Source organism: Salarias fasciatus, chromosome 23 (genome assembly GCF_902148845.1).
Source record: "Salarias fasciatus chromosome 23, fSalaFa1.1, whole genome shotgun sequence".
In the NCBI taxonomy this organism is placed as follows: domain Eukaryota; kingdom Metazoa; phylum Chordata; class Actinopteri; order Blenniiformes; family Blenniidae; genus Salarias; species Salarias fasciatus.
Window position 1 is genome coordinate 13,475,346 of NC_043766.1, and position 17,171 is coordinate 13,492,516.

The 17,171-nt window shown below is 44.0% G+C and overlaps 2 protein-coding genes across 2 annotated transcripts; both read right to left on the minus strand.

Moving 5' to 3' along the window:
• Positions 1-1,356: 1,356 nt before the first annotated feature.
• Positions 1,357-8,468, minus strand: LOC115382023 (nuclear receptor subfamily 2 group F member 6-like). Its single transcript, XM_030083668.1, has 5 exons — positions 8,267-8,468; positions 8,036-8,167; positions 3,185-3,519; positions 2,299-2,545; positions 1,357-1,631 (listed from the first exon to the last, which is right to left on the minus strand). Exons 1-5 carry the CDS (start codon positions 8,466-8,468, stop codon positions 1,357-1,359), a joined length of 1,191 nt encoding a protein of 396 aa, XP_029939528.1.
• Positions 8,469-9,959: 1,491 nt separating this feature from the next.
• LOC115382024 (nuclear receptor subfamily 2 group F member 6-like) lies at positions 9,960-13,723 on the minus strand. The gene is made up of 4 exons (XM_030083669.1): positions 13,696-13,723; positions 11,795-12,129; positions 10,909-11,155; positions 9,960-10,234 (listed from the first exon to the last, which is right to left on the minus strand). The coding sequence occupies exons 1-4, from the start codon at positions 13,721-13,723 to the stop codon at positions 9,960-9,962; spliced, it is 885 nt and encodes a 294-aa protein (XP_029939529.1).
• Positions 13,724-17,171: the final 3,448 nt, after the last annotated feature.

Sequence of the window (17,171 nt, forward strand, 5' to 3'; positions counted from 1 at the left end):
AACACGGAGAGGGAATCATGCCGCACAGACTTCTCTGAGCCAGAGGAGTCGCGGCCGCTCAGCAGATCCCCGCCAGCTTCGGCTCAGTCTGTGAAGGAGGCGGGAACGGCAGCGAAGTCGGCGCTGGTCTCGTAGGTAGCGGAAGTCGGTGAAACGGCGCCCATAAACACCGCTCGCCGCTTGGATTCCTCGAGCGGGAGAGCGAGGCAGGCAGAGCAGGAAGCCCGCTGGCGCTGATGTTGCCAGCCCAGGCAGGTTAAGCACCGCTCGTGGTGGTCTTGCTCGAGGAGCAGAGTGCCGCAGTCGCGGCAGGTGGAAGGCCCGACGCCGGATGGCGACAGTTGTATATGGTTTGTATATGTCTGGCTTGTATATGGTCTTCTATTGATTCTTGAGTCTTGCGTCTTGAGGAGCTTCTAAGATCAGTCTCGAGGCTGAGAAAGAAGAAGGAAGTTGTGCGCACTCGAGCTGCTTATATTCCCTTGATTCGGACCAGGGCAGTGTGCCAGCGCACAAGCGAGATTGGGGCACAAGTTTTTTTGTCCTCAGTGTCTGGCTGGCGCCAGGGAGAGTGGGAATAGCGAAGCCCGTAGGTGGGCTAAGCACCACACGAAGTAGAACTTCCTTTTCTTCTGCGATTTAACAAGAAGGTCGACACCAGTCTCCAGGCTTCAAACAGCAGTGTGCTCAATGTCCTGGAAAAGATTTGCACAATCTCTGATGCTATCTCATGAGAATGAAAGATGCTTTATTGTGTATTTGAACATAAATTGACAGCCGAGCCAGTTTCTCTTCTTTTTTCCAGGCTGTATGCTCAGTTAATATTACTCGCACTGATAACTTATTTTACAGTCACACCTGAGAGCAAAATAAATCATATTAAAGTCTTTCAAAATCAAAGAGATATATCTCAAAATGTATAACTATTCCTCATTCCATACACCACAAAGTATATTTCCATCAGTCACAATGTACAACGTAAAATGCAACACAAATGCCTCTTTTTTTAGTTTTACTGCAGGCTTGGGAGGAGGTAGTACAGGCATAAGGCCCTGTGGAAGAGTGCATTTTAATGAAAGCCCTGTTCATCCAGAGTGAGACAAAGAGCGCTCAGACCGATGATTGCTGCACACATATATAGATAGTCATATCATCTGTTTCCCTGAAAGCAGCTTTGGTGTGAATGAAACCAAACTATACACAAGTAATGAAGCAAAGATTTGTCTTAAATCAAATAGGATCTTAAATTGCAGTAATTACAGTTTGTATTCACAAGATCCACTCTGGACTTAAATGAACTCTACTCTCAATCTGATTTCAGTCTGTCTCACTCTGGAGCCCATTAGGAGAGGGCATTTACTGCCTTGGGGCGAAGAGCCAGCTGATGGAGCTGCCGGATAGCTGCATGTCTCGGATCAGCGTCTCGATTGGCGTCTTTCCCACCAGTCGCATGAAGAACAGCTGGGAGATCAGGTTGGCCGGCACGGCACGCAGGGCAGGAAGGCGCAGCAGCAAGCGGCCGAAGCGCTGAGGTTGGTTGGGATATTGCAGAATCTCGTACTCTCTCAGAGCAACCTGCACCTTCTCCTGCAGTGACTCCACATGGGCCGGGTCTGTCAGGCCACATGCATCTGGAAGACAGACAAACAGGGAGCATCATTATCTGAGCAGTTATTTATTTTTTACCTGTGTGTTCACAATTCAAGTATATGGTGTCTTCATAGAATGGTTTCATGTTTTGCTCTAAAATGGTTTTGAGTATAAAGTTACATAAAACCACCCATCCCTCCCTCCATACTCAATATTTGTTTTCCATTCAGGGTCGCTGGAACAAATCCCAGCTAACACATTATACCCAGCAGACATTGTACTGGTCCATCATCACAGGTCAAACAGAAAGGCAGACATCCACACACAGTTAACAACTCCTGGCAATTTAGGGTCACTAATTAACCCCAGATGAGTATTTTTTTACCGTGGGAAACACACATGCACAGAGAGAACATGCAAACAACACCAATAACAACTACACCACTACTCCTGTAATGAGACAATAAAAAAAATAAAATAAAATAATAATTCAATGTCCTCTGGCCTCGCCCATAAGTTGCTGGGATTGGCTCCAGCACCCCAAGATCCTGAAAAGGATAAGCAGTCTGGAAAAATGAATGAATGACTAATTTAATGTCTGTGTTGTATTACAACCAGACATGTTAATGTTTTTTTTTTTTTTGTTTTTTAAGAGCACTTTCACCCAAAAAAGATTCAGTTGAACTTGTGAAGAATGACCAAACTCACCAGGGGAAAACAGTGCAATGGCTTTGAGACAGCTGTACTCAGCCGAGTCCACCTGCAGCCTCTTCAGCTTGTCCACCTGGTCTTGGAAGGCCTTGACCTCGTCCATGAAGGACACCTCACGCTCGGCCGACATTGGGGAAGAGTGAAAGCTGGCAGCAGCCAGCAGAGGAGCCATGTGCAAAGGGAGAGCCGACTGAGCTGCGTTCAGGATGAACAGCTCGCTCCAGCTCAGCCTCAGGAGCGCCACCTGAGGAGGGGAATTATGAAAAAGTCACTTGGAATTTTATGAACTGTTCAGGTATTGTTAAAAGAATATTCATTCATCACGCACAGGCTATGCGCACCTTGAAGCTGAAGTAGCCACAGTTGTGGACATTCCAACATACATAAAGTCTTCGTTTCTTTTCAACAATGAGTACTTTCATCTCTGGTAAAAATCTATCCCTCGAACAACACAAGCAGAGAAGATCACTGAATTCATTCTCTACCTCACTGGAAAAAATCTATTATTCCAAGTTGCCGGGGAAAGGTAGGGTTTAAGTGAGCAGAGCTTGACACCAAACGTATCTTAAGTTCTGAATGTTGTTATTTTAAGTCACATTAAATACTTGCTTTTTGGAGGATTGTTCCCTTTAAAGAATCAGTGTAAATGTGTTTATTCTGGAAAACTGAATGTCAACTGTTGAAAGAAAACGATGTAATGTCGTAGTATGACGTGGAACCTTGTTCATGGAGTTGGATGTTTTTGAGGATCACAGTAAGTATTTATGAGGTATAACTCTCTTAACTTTGTTGATCAGGGTGATAAAATGGAAGAAATGTTTAAGTAAAAAAAAAGGTGCTTTGATTATGGGTTCAGATACCAAATACACATTACTGGACGAACCTGCTCTGAGACTGGGAGCTCTGGAAAGTATGGGATGTTCCTGGCCCACTCAATGGTGCTGAACAGGAGGCGTGCGGCCAGTTCGCAGATGCTGTCGATGCCCATGACGGAGGCTCCGCTCGCAGATGCCTGCATCTGTGCCTGGCTGTACGGGGCCCCATATCGGTTGTTGGGATATGGCTCCGCCCGCAGGAGCTGAGAGATGAGCTCTGACACAGGCTGACCATTGAAGTAATCCGCCCCAAGGAGACCTGGACCCGGACCTCCAACCCCTCCCGGCAGGGAGTTGGGACTGATACCTGAGTGAGCCGGAGGGACGCGGCCCCGCTGGACAGCTGCAAAGAGACAGACACAACCGAATGATGTTACATTTTCCTCCCAGTGATTCAGCAGACCTGTGCGTACGTGGATTAATCTGCTTTCATCTGAGTGAGTGTGTGTGGTTGTCTGTCTCTCTCTTTGCCCTATGATGGAATGCCCATCAGAGCACATATATGGTCAGCACAGCATAATTTCTGACGGGACCTAATTTAATTCCGTCAGAAAATATTGTCCCCATAACACTTATTTTTACAATCACAGTTTTTTCCTCATGAAAAAAAAAAGAAGATTTACTAATGCTCCTAAGCACGCGCACGCATGCACGCACACACGCACACACACACACACTTCACTTTGTGACATCTCTTTCTCAGTTACTGTCATTGCAGCTGTTTTCAACCAATAGGAAAACACCCAAAATGTCCCTGTATCTACATGATATCTGCCCATTTTGAGACACTTCAGAGACATGACATTTTTTCTGCAGGGCTAAAAGCCATATTTTCAATCTGACTCCAACTCCTCTCCAACATAAAAACAAAGTGGAAAAAATAAACTTTTGTTTACTCAATGGATGCCATGACAAGTTGGGTGTAAAATGTCATAAATAATTCACAGTAAAAGGATGAGATTTGCGTATAGTAATCAATTAGGTATGGTCTAAACATCTGGAACTGCATGTTTTCAGTCTGAACATAAAGTTTATAGGTGTATCACGGCATGGGCAGGGAGCAGCAACGAGGCTCTAACCAGGAAACCCAGAGCCTGCAAGAGGAAGGAGAAATGCTGTGACGCAGTTGGAAAAAGCACATGAACACAATATTTGTATGGCTGTAGATAAAACTACCCCCCCCCCCCCCCCCAAAAAAAAAAAAGGGGGGTCAACACGCCGTCTCGCCAAGGGCTTCCATCCTGCATGCTTGCTGGGACACACCCGACTGCAATGAATGCTCATTACTGGGCTTTTTACAAGCTTGATGATCTTTAATGGCTCCAGGTATGTTGAAGCATGGAGATATGTGAAACCTGCAGGACGGTGGCTCCCCAGGACCACCGTGTGGCACTCTTGGTACAAACCAGGGGTGTCCAAACTCAGTCCTGAAGGGCTATGTCCTGCAGGTTTCTTGTTTTCTCCCAGTTGCAGCACACCTGATTGCAATGAGGGACTCGTTAGTGGGATTTTCTGCAAGCTTGAGTTGTGCTGCACCAGGGAGAGATCTAAAAGAGTCTATTTTTGCCTTTCTACATCTAATTCTGACACTTGAACTCTGTGCATTCTATTTAGATCATACATGTAAGGCAATAAATTAAACTCGCATACTAACAATTACACAGTCTCCCCTGACAGTCTTCATTTCTAAACTTATCTCCCATGTCACTCTCCTCCACATTCCATGAATTCATGGATTAAAGTTTGGATTTCTATTGACCTGCAATGGACATCAAACTTTGAAAAAAATCCTATTAATTAATTGCATGATATATGTTCAAAGTCACTGAAAATATTATGAACTTTGATAGTTAAAATTAAAGCAAGAGTAAGTTTTTGTGGTTTGCATGAACACAGATGTACTATTTTGATTGAAAATGTGAACTTACACTTCCTCTTCCTGGTCTGCATTGGCATGCTTGTCTCCTTATACCTCTGTGACTCTCTGAGACCAAATTCAGTCTTCACGTGTGACTGAGATTGGATAATCAGGAGGATCCAATCAATAAGCAGCAGAGCTGACATCATGAATTTAGAGAGTATTTATTGGTTTAGGGCTGTAGCTGAGCCAGAGTAGGGGCAAGGGAGCGGTCGCCCCAGGGCCCACAAGGTCATAGATCCCCGTTTCATGTGATGTGTTCACATTTACTCGTAAATAAATTATTATAATAAAATATGCAGTGTGTGCGAGAAGGTATACGCATATGATTGTGGGCTCCAATTTGCCAATTCTTACATTACGACTGTCCATGAATGCATCAGAGCTGTAAGCCAGCGCTGATTGGCTGTGCGGCATGAACGAGTTTTTTCTTTTGCACTTGATCTGAACTCTTTGGAGGGAAGTTAAACAGTATGCTAAACACTATGCTAGCCGCTAGCGGTACTACCCAAACCTAACATCGGAGCCACTGGTGAGTCAGTGAAACCTTCAAAAATATCTTAATCAGAATGCTGTGGTCTTAAACACCTGGCTATTTGAATGTGCCTTGTGTTGCTCTCAACTATAAGAGACTACCGAGTCTATTTTTTGTCCTAATATACGCGAATTCCAAAAGATATAGACAGCTGTGTCTATATCTATCTGAATAGATTGTGTAATTTTAGACCAGGTGTGTTCATTTTATATTTAAGCTGTATCAAAGATGGTACAGATTTAGCCAGTGACTTTTTCTCTGAGTTTTCAGCACCATGGACAGCGGACGCTCTGAGATTGACAGCTGTCACTCAGGCTGCAGTTGTGTGTGTCTGCGTGCATATGTGTATTTGTTCTTCAGAACAAGTTTGTGAATTGGTTTGTGACTTTATTCTGCTTTCTGAGGCATTTGGTTTGCTTGGCTCATTAAAATTGAGCATTAGTGTGTTGTTTGATGGTAGGATGAGGTATTGTTTGAATGGTAAAATTACTATCATAAGGGCCCATAGACAATGCTCCGCCCCCTCTGTACTGAGACCCACGCTCGGCCTCTGGTTTAGAGACAGAAGCACCGGTAAGTCATGCCCATTCCAGCGAAAGCAGGGTCTGCAGGGCTTAGCTCAGATGCACACCTCAGGACATCAGGAGGCGCTGTTGCCAGATCATTGATCATTCAAAATATGCTTAGGACTATGCAAGTTAGTAATTTAGTAGATTTAGCAAATGTAGTATTTTTTTTTCTTAATCAATACACTCCTCAACAAACTGTCATGCATTCCTGTCTCTATGTTAAAGGGGATGTATCATGCAAAATTCACTTTTTGTGTGTTTTAACCTTGTTATACAGTTATATACTTATCAAAAACACCCCCAAAGCATTTTTTTCCTTTGTGCCTGTGTGTTTGAGCTTTCCGTGTTTTTCTCCTGCTCAGAGAGGCAGCAACTCCCATACCCATGAAAACAAACGGTCTTTCTGATCTCGAGTAGCAGATCAGACACCCCCCCCCCCCAATCGTCACTGCACGTAGCGGAGATTACGGAGATAAACTTTGACCATCGTGTCAAAGCTGCACTAACTAGACAAAATACCAAGTATTTCAACAATCAAGCAAGTGCAAGGGTCTGTGCTTGGTGAGTTTCTAACAGGAAAACACTTTTTCGCGTGTCTTTGCGTGTAAAGAAGCTGGAGCTAAAGCTGGCCAGCATATTTGTTTTGAAGCGTTGATTGGCTGAAGTACGCTGTCAGTCAAATTCACAGGGGGAGAGGCGGGATTTTCAGTGAACCAGAGCGTTTTCTCTTCCGGATTTCAGAATTGGCACCAGAAAATGTTTTATTTCACACCAAATGACTTTTCCTTAGTGCCCAAAAATAAACTAGTACCATGTTCATGCCTATACTGGGGTTTGGACTTGCTAAAAAAGCATGATAGAGCCCCTTTAATCTATTTTTACATTTTTTTTAATATGTGATAAGTTGTATTAATCCAGTTCATGTAAAAAGAGTAATGATCCACTGCACATTTTGAAGTTGTTGAGACACATATTTGATTGTTCATGTATTGTATTTTTATGAAGAACATTGTGGTTATTTTGCAAGCCAGATGTGAGCCATTTATTTTGTCAACATTTATATTAATTGATGCCATTTTACAATTTTTGTAACTTGAACGCTTCCATAAATTATGTTGTCTGAAAAGTATTGAATTTAGCGAATAATAAAACTGTCTAATTCTTTTAAAAATGCCACCAAGTACCGTGTTTCCTGTTTGCTGCTCCTGGCAGCGTCCAGCAGGGAGAGCAGGAGGGCTTTGCTTCCTCAGGGGAGTCCAGTGTGTGATGCTACTGCCCTCTATCGGCACAACTCTGAAAACACTCTGCAGCACTCAGTCTTCTCTTCACAGTGCTGACCATGTGCACTCCACACGGCACAGCTGTTTTCAGGGCATGCACTTCAATATTTAGCATTATTTACACTCTGCAAAGACCATACTCGTCAACTTTGACATGTTCTTTAAAATTAAAATCTAAATCTTTACCACACAGTTCACGTCACAAAGAACATGTACACTTTTATTTCTTGTAATGCAAAAATAACAAGTGAGCCATTGTTTTTAACATTTTTCAGTTTTGGCATGGTCATAGAAACAAGTCTTTTCATAATCATGTGCATTTGGGCCGTTGTGGAGGTGGGGGGACCAACACTGGGTCTGACATGCCCCTGGCGTGAGGGCGCCACGTGATGAGGAGGGCTGTGCTCTTTAGAAATGGTGGGATGTATGACTGCCATCACAGCGACCCGGGCGGCCCAGGAGCTCAGCGTCGGAGGGCGGTAGGAAACCTCAGACGGCGTGGGCACGTCAGAGGAGAGGAGGGCACGGGCCAGCGGCGTGAGTGTCGCCACGCTCACGCCGCTGGACGTTGGTAAAAGTTGCTGGACGCCAGCGTGTTAGATTCGGCACACGGCGGGGCTGGAGGTGGGGGGCGAGCTGCTGCGAGCCTCGGACCGCCGCCTCCAGGCGTTTGATGATCACCTGTATGTCTGGACCGAAGAGGGAAGAGGTAGAAAGTGGCAATCCCAAAATACCCTTCTGGTCCCGTTCCGTGAGGGAGGAGAGACGGAGCCACAGGTGTCTCGTACCGAGCTGGGCGCTGGCCATGGCACGACCTCCGTTGATGGCGGTGGCACGGCACATCCGCATCAGGACCTCGATGTCCTCCGGCGATAGCTCTGACCGCTCGTGGCAGAGCTTATCGATGGAACCTAGGAGGAAGGTTATATTGTTAGCTAAGGCGAACACCTGATTGCAATTAGCATAACCACGGTCCAGAAAGGAAGCCATGCACCCGTCTCTTTCAGACAGCAGCACGGGCTTTCTCCCAGGCCAGGAGGTGGAGGTGGCTAACAGGCAGAGCCTCACGGTGTCCTTCATCACCGCCGCGAGGTGCTCCACAGGCTCGCGGGGCGCGCTCAGGCGGCTGGCTCTGGAGAACACGGAGAGGGAATCATGCCGTACAGACTTCTCTGAGCCAGAGGAGTCGCGGCCGCTCAGCAGATCCCCGCCAGCTTCGGCTCAGTCTGTGAAGGAGGCGGGAACGGCAGCGAAGTCGGCGCTGGTCTCGTAGGTAGCGGAAGTTGGTGAAACGGCGCCCATAAACACCGCTCGCCGCTTGGATTCCTCGAGCGGGAGAGCGAGGCAGGCAGAGCAGGAAGCCCGCTGGCGCTGATGTTGCCAGCCCAGGCAGGTTAAGCACCGCTCGTGGTGGTCTTGCTCGAGGAGCAGAGTGCCGCAGCCGCGGCAGGTGGAAGGCCCGACGCCGGATGGCGACAGTTCTCGGGCTGGCTTGTATATGGTCTTCTATTGATTCTTGAGTCTTGCGTCTTGAGGAGCTTCTAAGATCAGTCTCGAGGCTGAGAAAGAAGAAGGAAGTTGTGCGCACTCGAGCTGCTTATATTCCCTTGGTTAGGGGCAGGGCAGTGTCCCAGCGCTCGAGCGAGATTGGGGCACAAGCTTTTTTGTTCTCAGTGTCTGGCTGGCGCCAGGGAGAGTGGGAATAGCGAAGCCCGTAGGTGGGCGAAGCACCACACGAAGTAGAACTTCCTTTTCTTCTGCGATTTAACAAGAAGGTCGACACCAGTCTCCAGGCTTCAAACAGCAGTGTGCTCAATGTCCTGGAAAAGATTTGCACAATCTCTGATGCTATCTCGTGAGAATGAAAGATGCTTTATTGTGTATTTGAACATAAATTGACAGCCGAGCCAGTTTCTCTTCTTTTTTCCAGGCTGTATGCTCAGTTAATATTACTCGCACTGATAACTTATTTTACAGTCACACCTGAGAGCAAAATAAATCATATTAAAGTCTTTCAAAATCAAAGAGATATATCTCAAAATGTATAACTATTCCTCATTCCATACACCACAAAGTATATTTCCATCAGTCACAATGTACAACGTAAAATGCAACACAAATGCCTCTTTTTTTAGTTTTACTGCAGGCTTGGGAGGAGGTAGTACAGGCATAAGGCCCTGTGGAAGAGTGCATTTTAATGAAAGCCCCGTTCATCCAGAGTGAGACAAAGAGCGCTCAGACCGATGATTGCTGCACACATATATAGATAGTCATATCATCTGTTTCCCTGAAAGCAGCTTTGGTGTGAATGAAACCAAACTATACACAAGTAATGAAGCAAAGATTTGTCTTAAATCAAATAGGATCTTAAATTGCAGTAATTACAGTTTGTATTCACAAGATCCACTCTGGACTTAAATGAACTCTACTCTCAATCTGAATTCAGTCTGTCTCACTCTGGAGCCCATTAGGAGAGGGCATTTACTGCCTTGGGGCGAAGAGCCAGCTGATGAAGCTGCCGGATAGCTGCATGTCTCGGATCAGCGTCTCGATTGGCGTCTTTCCCACCAGTCGCATGAAGAACAGCTGGGAGATCAGGTTGGCCGGCACAGCACGCAGGGCAGGAAGGCGCAGCAGCAAGCGGCCGAAGCGCTGAGGTTGGTTGGGATATTGCAGAATCTCGTACTCTCTCAGAGCAACCTGCACCTTCTCCTGCAGTGACTCCACATGGGCCGGGTCTGTCAGGCCACATGCATCTGGAAGACAGACAAACAGGGAGCATCATTATCTGAGCAGTTATTTATTTTTTACCTGTGTGTTCACAATTCAAGTATATGGTGTCTTCATAGAATGGTTTCATGTTTTGCTCTAAAATGGTTTTAATTAGAGTATAAAGTTACATAAAACCATCCATCCCTCCCTCCATACTCAATATTTGTTTTCCATTCAGGGTCGCTGGAACAAATCCCAGCTAACACATTATACCCAGCAGACATTGTACTGGTCCATCATCACAGGTCAAACAGAAAGGCAGACATCCACACACAGTTAACAACTCCTGGCAATTTAGGGTCACTAATTAACCCCAGATGAGTATTTTTTTACCGTGGGAAACACACATGCACAGAGAGAACATGCAAACAACACCAATAACAACTACACCACTACTCCTGTAATGAGACAATAAAAAAAATAAAATAAAATAATAATTCAATGTCCTCTGGCCTCGCCCATAAGTTGCTGGGATTGGCTCCAGCACCCCAAGATCCTGAAAAGGATAAGCAGTCTGGAAAAATGAATGAATGACTAATTTAATGTCTGTGTTGTATTACAACCAGACATGTTAATGTTTTTTTTTTTTGTTTGTTTTTTAAGAGCACTTTCACCCAAAAAAGATTCAGTTGAACTTGTGAAGAATGACCAAACTCACCAGGGGAAAACAGTGCAATGGCTTTGAGACAGCTGTACTCAGCCGAGTCCACCTGCAGCCTCTTCAGCTTGTCCACCTGGTCTTGGAAGGCCTTGACCTCGTCCATGAAGGACACCTCACGCTCGGCCGACATTGGGGAAGAGTGAAAGCTGGCAGCAGCCAGCAGAGGAGCCATGTGCAAAGGGAGAGCTGACTGAGCTGCATTCAGGATGAACAGCTCGCTCCAGCTCAGCCTCAGGAGCGCCACCTGAGGAGGGGAATTATGAAAAAGTCACTTGGAATTTTATGAACTGTTCAGGTATTGTTAAAAGAATATTCATTCATCACGCACAGGCTATGCGCACCTTGAAGCTGAAGTAGCCACAGTTGTGGACATTCCAACATACATAAAGTCTTCGTTTCTTTTCAACAATGAGTACTTTCATCTCTGGTAAAAATCTATCCCTCGAACAACACAAGCAGAGAAGATCACTGAATTCATTCTCTACCTCACTGGAAAAAATCTATTATTCCAAGTTGCCGGGGAAAGGTAGGGTTTAAGTGAGCAGAGCTTGACACCAAACGTATCTTAAGTTCTGAATGTTGTTATTTTAAGTCACATTAAATACTTGCTTTTTGGAGGATTGTTCCCTTTAAAGAATCAGTGTAAATGTGTTTATTCTGGAAAACTGAATGTCAACTGTTGAAAGAAAACGATGTAATGTCGTAGTATGACGTGGAACCTTGTTCATGGAGTTGGATGTTTTTGAGGATAACAGTAAGTATTTATGAGGTATAACTCTCTTAACTTTGTTGATCAGGGTGATAAAATGGAAGAAATGTTTAAGTAAAAAAAAAGGTGCTTTGATTATGGGTTCAGATACCAAATACACATTACTGGACTAACCTGCTCTGAGACTGGGAGCTCTGGGAAGTATGGGATGTTCCTGGCCCACTCAATGGTGCTGAACAGGAGGCGTGCGGCCAGTTCGCAGATGCTGTCGATGCCCATGACGGAGGCTCCGCTCGCAGATGCCTGCATCTGTGCCTGGCTGTACGGGGCCCCATATCGGTTGTTGGGATATGGCTCCGCCCGCAGGAGCTGAGAGATGAGCTCTGACACAGGCTGACCATTGAAGTAATCCGCCCCAAGGTGACCTGGACCCGGACCTCCAACCCCTCCCGGCAGGGAGTTGGGACTGATACCTGAGTGAGCCGGAGGGACGCGGCCCCGCTGGACAGCTGCAAAGAGACAGACACAACCGAATGATGTTACATTTTCCTCCCAGTGATTCAGCAGACCTGTGCGTACGTGGATTAATCTGCTTTCGTCTGAGTGAGTGTGTGTGGTTGTCTGTCTCTCTCTTTGCCCTATGATGGAATGCCCATCAGAGCACATATATGGTCAGCACAGCATAATTTCTGACGGGACCTAATTTAATTCCGTCAGAAAATATTGTCCCCATAACACTTATTTTTACAATCACAGTTTTTTCCTCATGACAAAAAAGATTTTCTAATGCTCCTAAGCACACGCACGCACGCACGCACACACCCACACTTCACTTTGTGACATCTCTTTCTCAGTTACTGTCATTGCAGCTGATTTCAACCAATAGGAAAACACCCAAAATGTCCCTGTATCTACATGATATCTGCCCATTTTGAGACACTTCAGAGACATGACATTTTTTCTGCAGGGCTAAAAGCCATATTTTCAATCTGACTCCAACTCCTCTCCAACATAAAAACAAAGTGGAAAAAATAAACTTTTGTTTACTCAATGGATGCCATGACAAGTTGGGTGTAAAATGTCAAATAATTCACAGTAAAAGGATGAGATTTGCGTATAGTAATCAATTAGGTATGGTCTAAACATCTGGAACTGCATGTTTTCAGTCTGAACATAAAGTTTATAGGTGTATCACGGCAAGGGCAGGGAGCAGCAACGAGGCTCTAACCAGGAAACCCAGAGCCTGCAAGAGGAAGGAGAAATGCTGTGACGCAGTTGGAAAAAGCACATGAACACAATAGTTGTATGGCTGTAGATAAAACTACCCCCCCCCCCCAAAAAAAAAAAAAAGGGGGGGGTCAACACGCTGTCTCGCCAAGGGCTTCCATCCTACATGCTTCCTGGGACACACCCGACTGCAATGAATGCTCATTACTGGGCTTTTTACAAGCTTGATGATCTTTAATGGCTCCAGGTATGTTGAAGCACGGAGATATGTGAAACCTGCAGGACGGTGGCTCCCCAGGACCACCGTGTGGCACTCTTGGTACAAACCAGGGGTGTCCAAACTCAGTCCTGAAGGGCTACGTCCTGCAGGTTTCTTGTTTTCTCCCAGTTGCAGCACACCTGATTGCAATGAGGGACTAATTAGTGGGATTTTCTGCAAGCTTGAGTTGTGCTGCACCAGGGAGAGATCTAAAAGAGTCTATTTTCCCTTTCTACATCTAATTCTGACACTTGAACTCTGTGCATTCTATTTAGATCATACATGTAAGGCAATAAATTAAACTCACATACTAACAATTACACAGTCTCCCCTGACAGTCTTCATTTCTAAACTTATCTCCCATGTCACTCTCCTCCACATTCCATGAATTCATGGATTAAAGTTTGGATTTCTATTGACCTGCAATGGACATCAAACTTTGAAAAAAATCCTATTAATTAATTGCATGATATATGTTCAAAATCACTTAAAATATTATGAACTTTGATAGTTAAAATTAAAGCAAGAGTAAGTTTGTGTGTTTTGCATGAACACAGATGTACTTCTTTGATTGAAAATGTGAACTTACACTTCCTCTTCCTGGTCTGCATTGGCATGCTTGTCTCCTTAGACCTCTGTGACTCTCTGAGACCAAATTCAGTCTTCACGTGTGACTGAGATTGGATAATCAGGAAGATCCAATCAATAAGCAGCAGAGCTGACATCATGAATTTAGACAGTATTTATTGGTTTAGAGACAGAAGCACCGGTAAGTCATGCCCATTCCAGCGGAAGCAGGGTCTGCAGGGCTTAGCTCAGATGCACACCTCAGCACATCAGGAGGCGCTGTTGCCAGATCAGTGATCAGTCAAAATATGCTTAGGACGATGCAAGTTAGTAATTTAGTAGATTTAGCAAATGTAGTATTTTTTTTTCTTAATCAATACACTCCTCAACAAACTGTCATGCATTCCTGTCTCTATGTTAAAGGGGCTGTATCATGCAAAATTCACTTTTTGTGTGTTTTAACCTTGTTATATAGTTATATACATATCAAAAACACCCCCAAAGCATTTTTTTCCTTTGTGCCTGTGTGTTTGAGCTTTCCGTGTTTTTCTCCTGCTCAGAGAGGCAGCAACTCCCATACCCGTGAAAACAAACGGTCTTTCTGATCTCGAGTAGCAGATCAGACCCCCCCCCCCCCCCCCCCCAATCGTCACTGCACGTAGCGGAGATTACGGAGATAAACTTTAACCATCGTGTCAAAGCTGCACTAACTATCCAAAATACCAAGTATTTCAACAATCAAGCAAGTGCAAGGGTCTGTGCTTGGTGAGTTTCTAACAGGAAAACACTTTGTCGCGTGTCTTTGCGTGTAAACAAGCTGGAGCTAAAGCTGGCCAGCATATTTGTTTTGAAGCGTTGATTGGCTGAAGTACGCTGTCAGTCAAAGTCACAGGGGGAGATGCGGGATTTTCAGTGAACCAGAGCGTTTTCTCTTCCGGATTTCAGAATTGGCACCAGAAAATGTCTTATTTCACACAAAATGACTTTTCCTTCGCGCCCAAAAATAAACTAGTACCATGTTCATGCCTATACTGGGGTTTGGACTTGCTAAAAATGCATGATAGAGCCCCTTTAATCTATTTTTACATTTTTTTTTAAATCTGTGATAAATTGTATTAATCCAGTTCATGTAAAAAGAGTAATGATCCACTGCACATTTTGAAGTTGTTGAGACACAAATTTGATTGCTCATGTATTGTATTTTTATGAAGAACATTGTGGTTATTTTGCAAGCCAGATGTGAGCCATTTATTTTGTAAAAATTTATATACATTGATGCTATTTTACAACTTTTGTAACTTGAACGCTTCCATAAATTATGTTGTCTGAAAAGTATTGAATTTAGTGAATGATAAAACTGTCTAATTCTTTTAAAAATGCCACCAAGTACCGTGTTTCCTGTTTGCTGCTCCTGGCAGCGTCCAGCAGGGAGAGCAGGAGGGCTTTGCTTCCTCAGGGGAGTCCAGTGTGTGATGCTACTGCCCTCTATCGGCACAACTCTGAAAACACTCTGCAGCACTCAGTCTTCTCTTCACAGTGCTGACCATGTGCACTCCACACGGCACAGCTGTTTTCAGGGCATGCACTTCAATATTTAGCATTATTTACACTCTGCAAAGGCCATACTCGTCGACTATGACATGTTCTTTAAAATTGAAATCTAAAATGACTTATCCTTATCACCAGTTTATCCAAATATTATAAAAATGCTGATCATAGTTTTCACTCTTTACTACACAGTTCACGCCACAAAGAACATGTACACTTTTATTTCTTGTAATGCAAAAATAACAAGTGAGCCATTGTCTTTAACATTTTTCAGTTTTGGCATGGTCATAGAAACAAGTCTTTTCAAAGTAAAGTTACACAGTCAAAATCACTCTAGTTTATAAATCTGCAAAAACAACAAAAATGATGACTTTATGTGACTGCATTAGGGATCTTACTTCTTTTCCTGTGATTTTTTCTAGTATAATAACAGATAATACCAAAGCTCAATACATAAAAAAAGAAGAAGAAAAAAAAACATCCCACAGTACATTTCTTTCAGTCAGTTATATTGGCAAGACAAACATTTGTCACATTGAGAGAGTTCATGGCACGCACATGAACAACTGAGTAACTTGTACCTCTGTACCACAAATACTTCAACCTTTTTGTCTCAACTCTAGAGTACCTTGTGTAATTGTCTGACAAACACCTCTGTCTATCAGGGTCTTCAAGGAGCTTTTGGAAGATACATTTTCTCTGTTCGCCTTAGCTGGATTCACTCAGCTGTGCAGTTTTGTGATCTCTCACTCAGAATGTCCTCGAAATCTGAAACTCCATGTTTGAAAAACATCCCGGCCGAGGTTTAGTTTGCTGAATGATGCTCAGGTGTATTTGATTACTTAGATTCAGCAACACGACACCTTGATCCCTTTATATTCAAAGTGTGAAAACGTGTCCACTTTACAATCACTGTCTTCAATGTATAAAACATGAGGTAATAATGTTTCGCATGGGTGTGACTGTCTGAGACGCCAGGATGTGTTTGAGTGCATGCGTCTCCATTCTGTTTGCCCCAGTACTTCAGAGTGGCAACTCTTGCATGTTTTTAATTAAAGGAATAGTTCAATATTTTGGGGAACTTCCTTTTGTTCTGCGAATTTAACAAGAAGGTCGACACCAGTCTCCAGGCTTCAAACAGCAGTGTGCTCAATGTCCTGGAAAAGATTTGCACAATCTCTGATGCTATCTTGTGAGATTTAAAGATGCTTTATTGTGTATTTGAACATAAGTTGACGGCCCAGCCAGTTTCTCTTCTTGTTTCCAGGCTGTATGCTCAGTTAATATTACTCGCACTGGTAACTTATTTTACAGTCACACCTGAGAGCAAAATAAATCATATTAAAGTCTTTCAAAATCAAAGAGATATATCTCAAAATGTTGAACTATTCCTCATTCCATACACCACAAAGTATATTTCCATTAATCACAAAGTATAACGTAAAATGCAACACAAATGCCTCTTTTTTTAGTTTTACTGCAGGCTTCACAAATATGTCCGTTAATAAGGTGTGATAACTCAGAACCTTCCCAGGTCGATGACGTTAGCGACGTAAAACGAGCGGTAGGTTTCCAGCTGTGACATTAGAAAGCCCTGCTGTGAAAGTGGCACTGCTATGGCTTCATTTGGACTTAACACAAAGCAGAGCGCGCGAGCAAGCGAGAGAGAGTGAGTACCCATGAACACACAGCCTGGGGTCAAACTGAGTCACATTAGGGGTAAAATGGGAGGAGGTAGTACAGGCACAAGGCCTTGTGGAAGAGTCTGCATTTTAATGAAAGCCCTGTTCATCCAGAGTGAGACAAAGAGCGCTCAGACCGATGATTGCTGCACACATATATAGATAGTCATATCATCTGTTTCCCTGAAAGCAGCTTTGGTGTGAATGAAACCAAACTATACACAAGTAATGAAGCAAAGATTTGTCTTAAATCAAATAGGATCTTAAA

Excerpts from the sequence above, each read along its gene's own strand:
- LOC115382024 (XM_030083669.1), bottom strand. The coding sequence starts at position 13,723 with ATGCCAATGCAGACCAGGAAGAGGAAGT. Across the intron at positions 11,156-11,794 it reads AGCTCCCAGTCTCAGAGCAG|GTGGCGCTCCTGAGGCTGAG; the intron begins GTTAGTCCAGTA and ends TCCCCTCCTCAG. Across the intron at positions 10,235-10,908 it reads CATTGCACTGTTTTCCCCTG|ATGCATGTGGCCTGACAGAC; the intron begins GTGAGTTTGGTC and ends TCTGTCTTCCAG.
- LOC115382023 (XM_030083668.1), bottom strand. The coding sequence starts at position 8,468 with ATGGCTTCCTTTCTGGACCGTGGTTATGCTAATTGCAATCAGGTGTTC. Across the intron at positions 2,546-3,184 it reads AGCTCCCAGTCTCAGAGCAG|GTGGCGCTCCTGAGGCTGAG; the intron begins GTTCGTCCAGTA and ends TCCCCTCCTCAG. Across the intron at positions 1,632-2,298 it reads CATTGCACTGTTTTCCCCTG|ATGCATGTGGCCTGACAGAC; the intron begins GTGAGTTTGGTC and ends TCTGTCTTCCAG.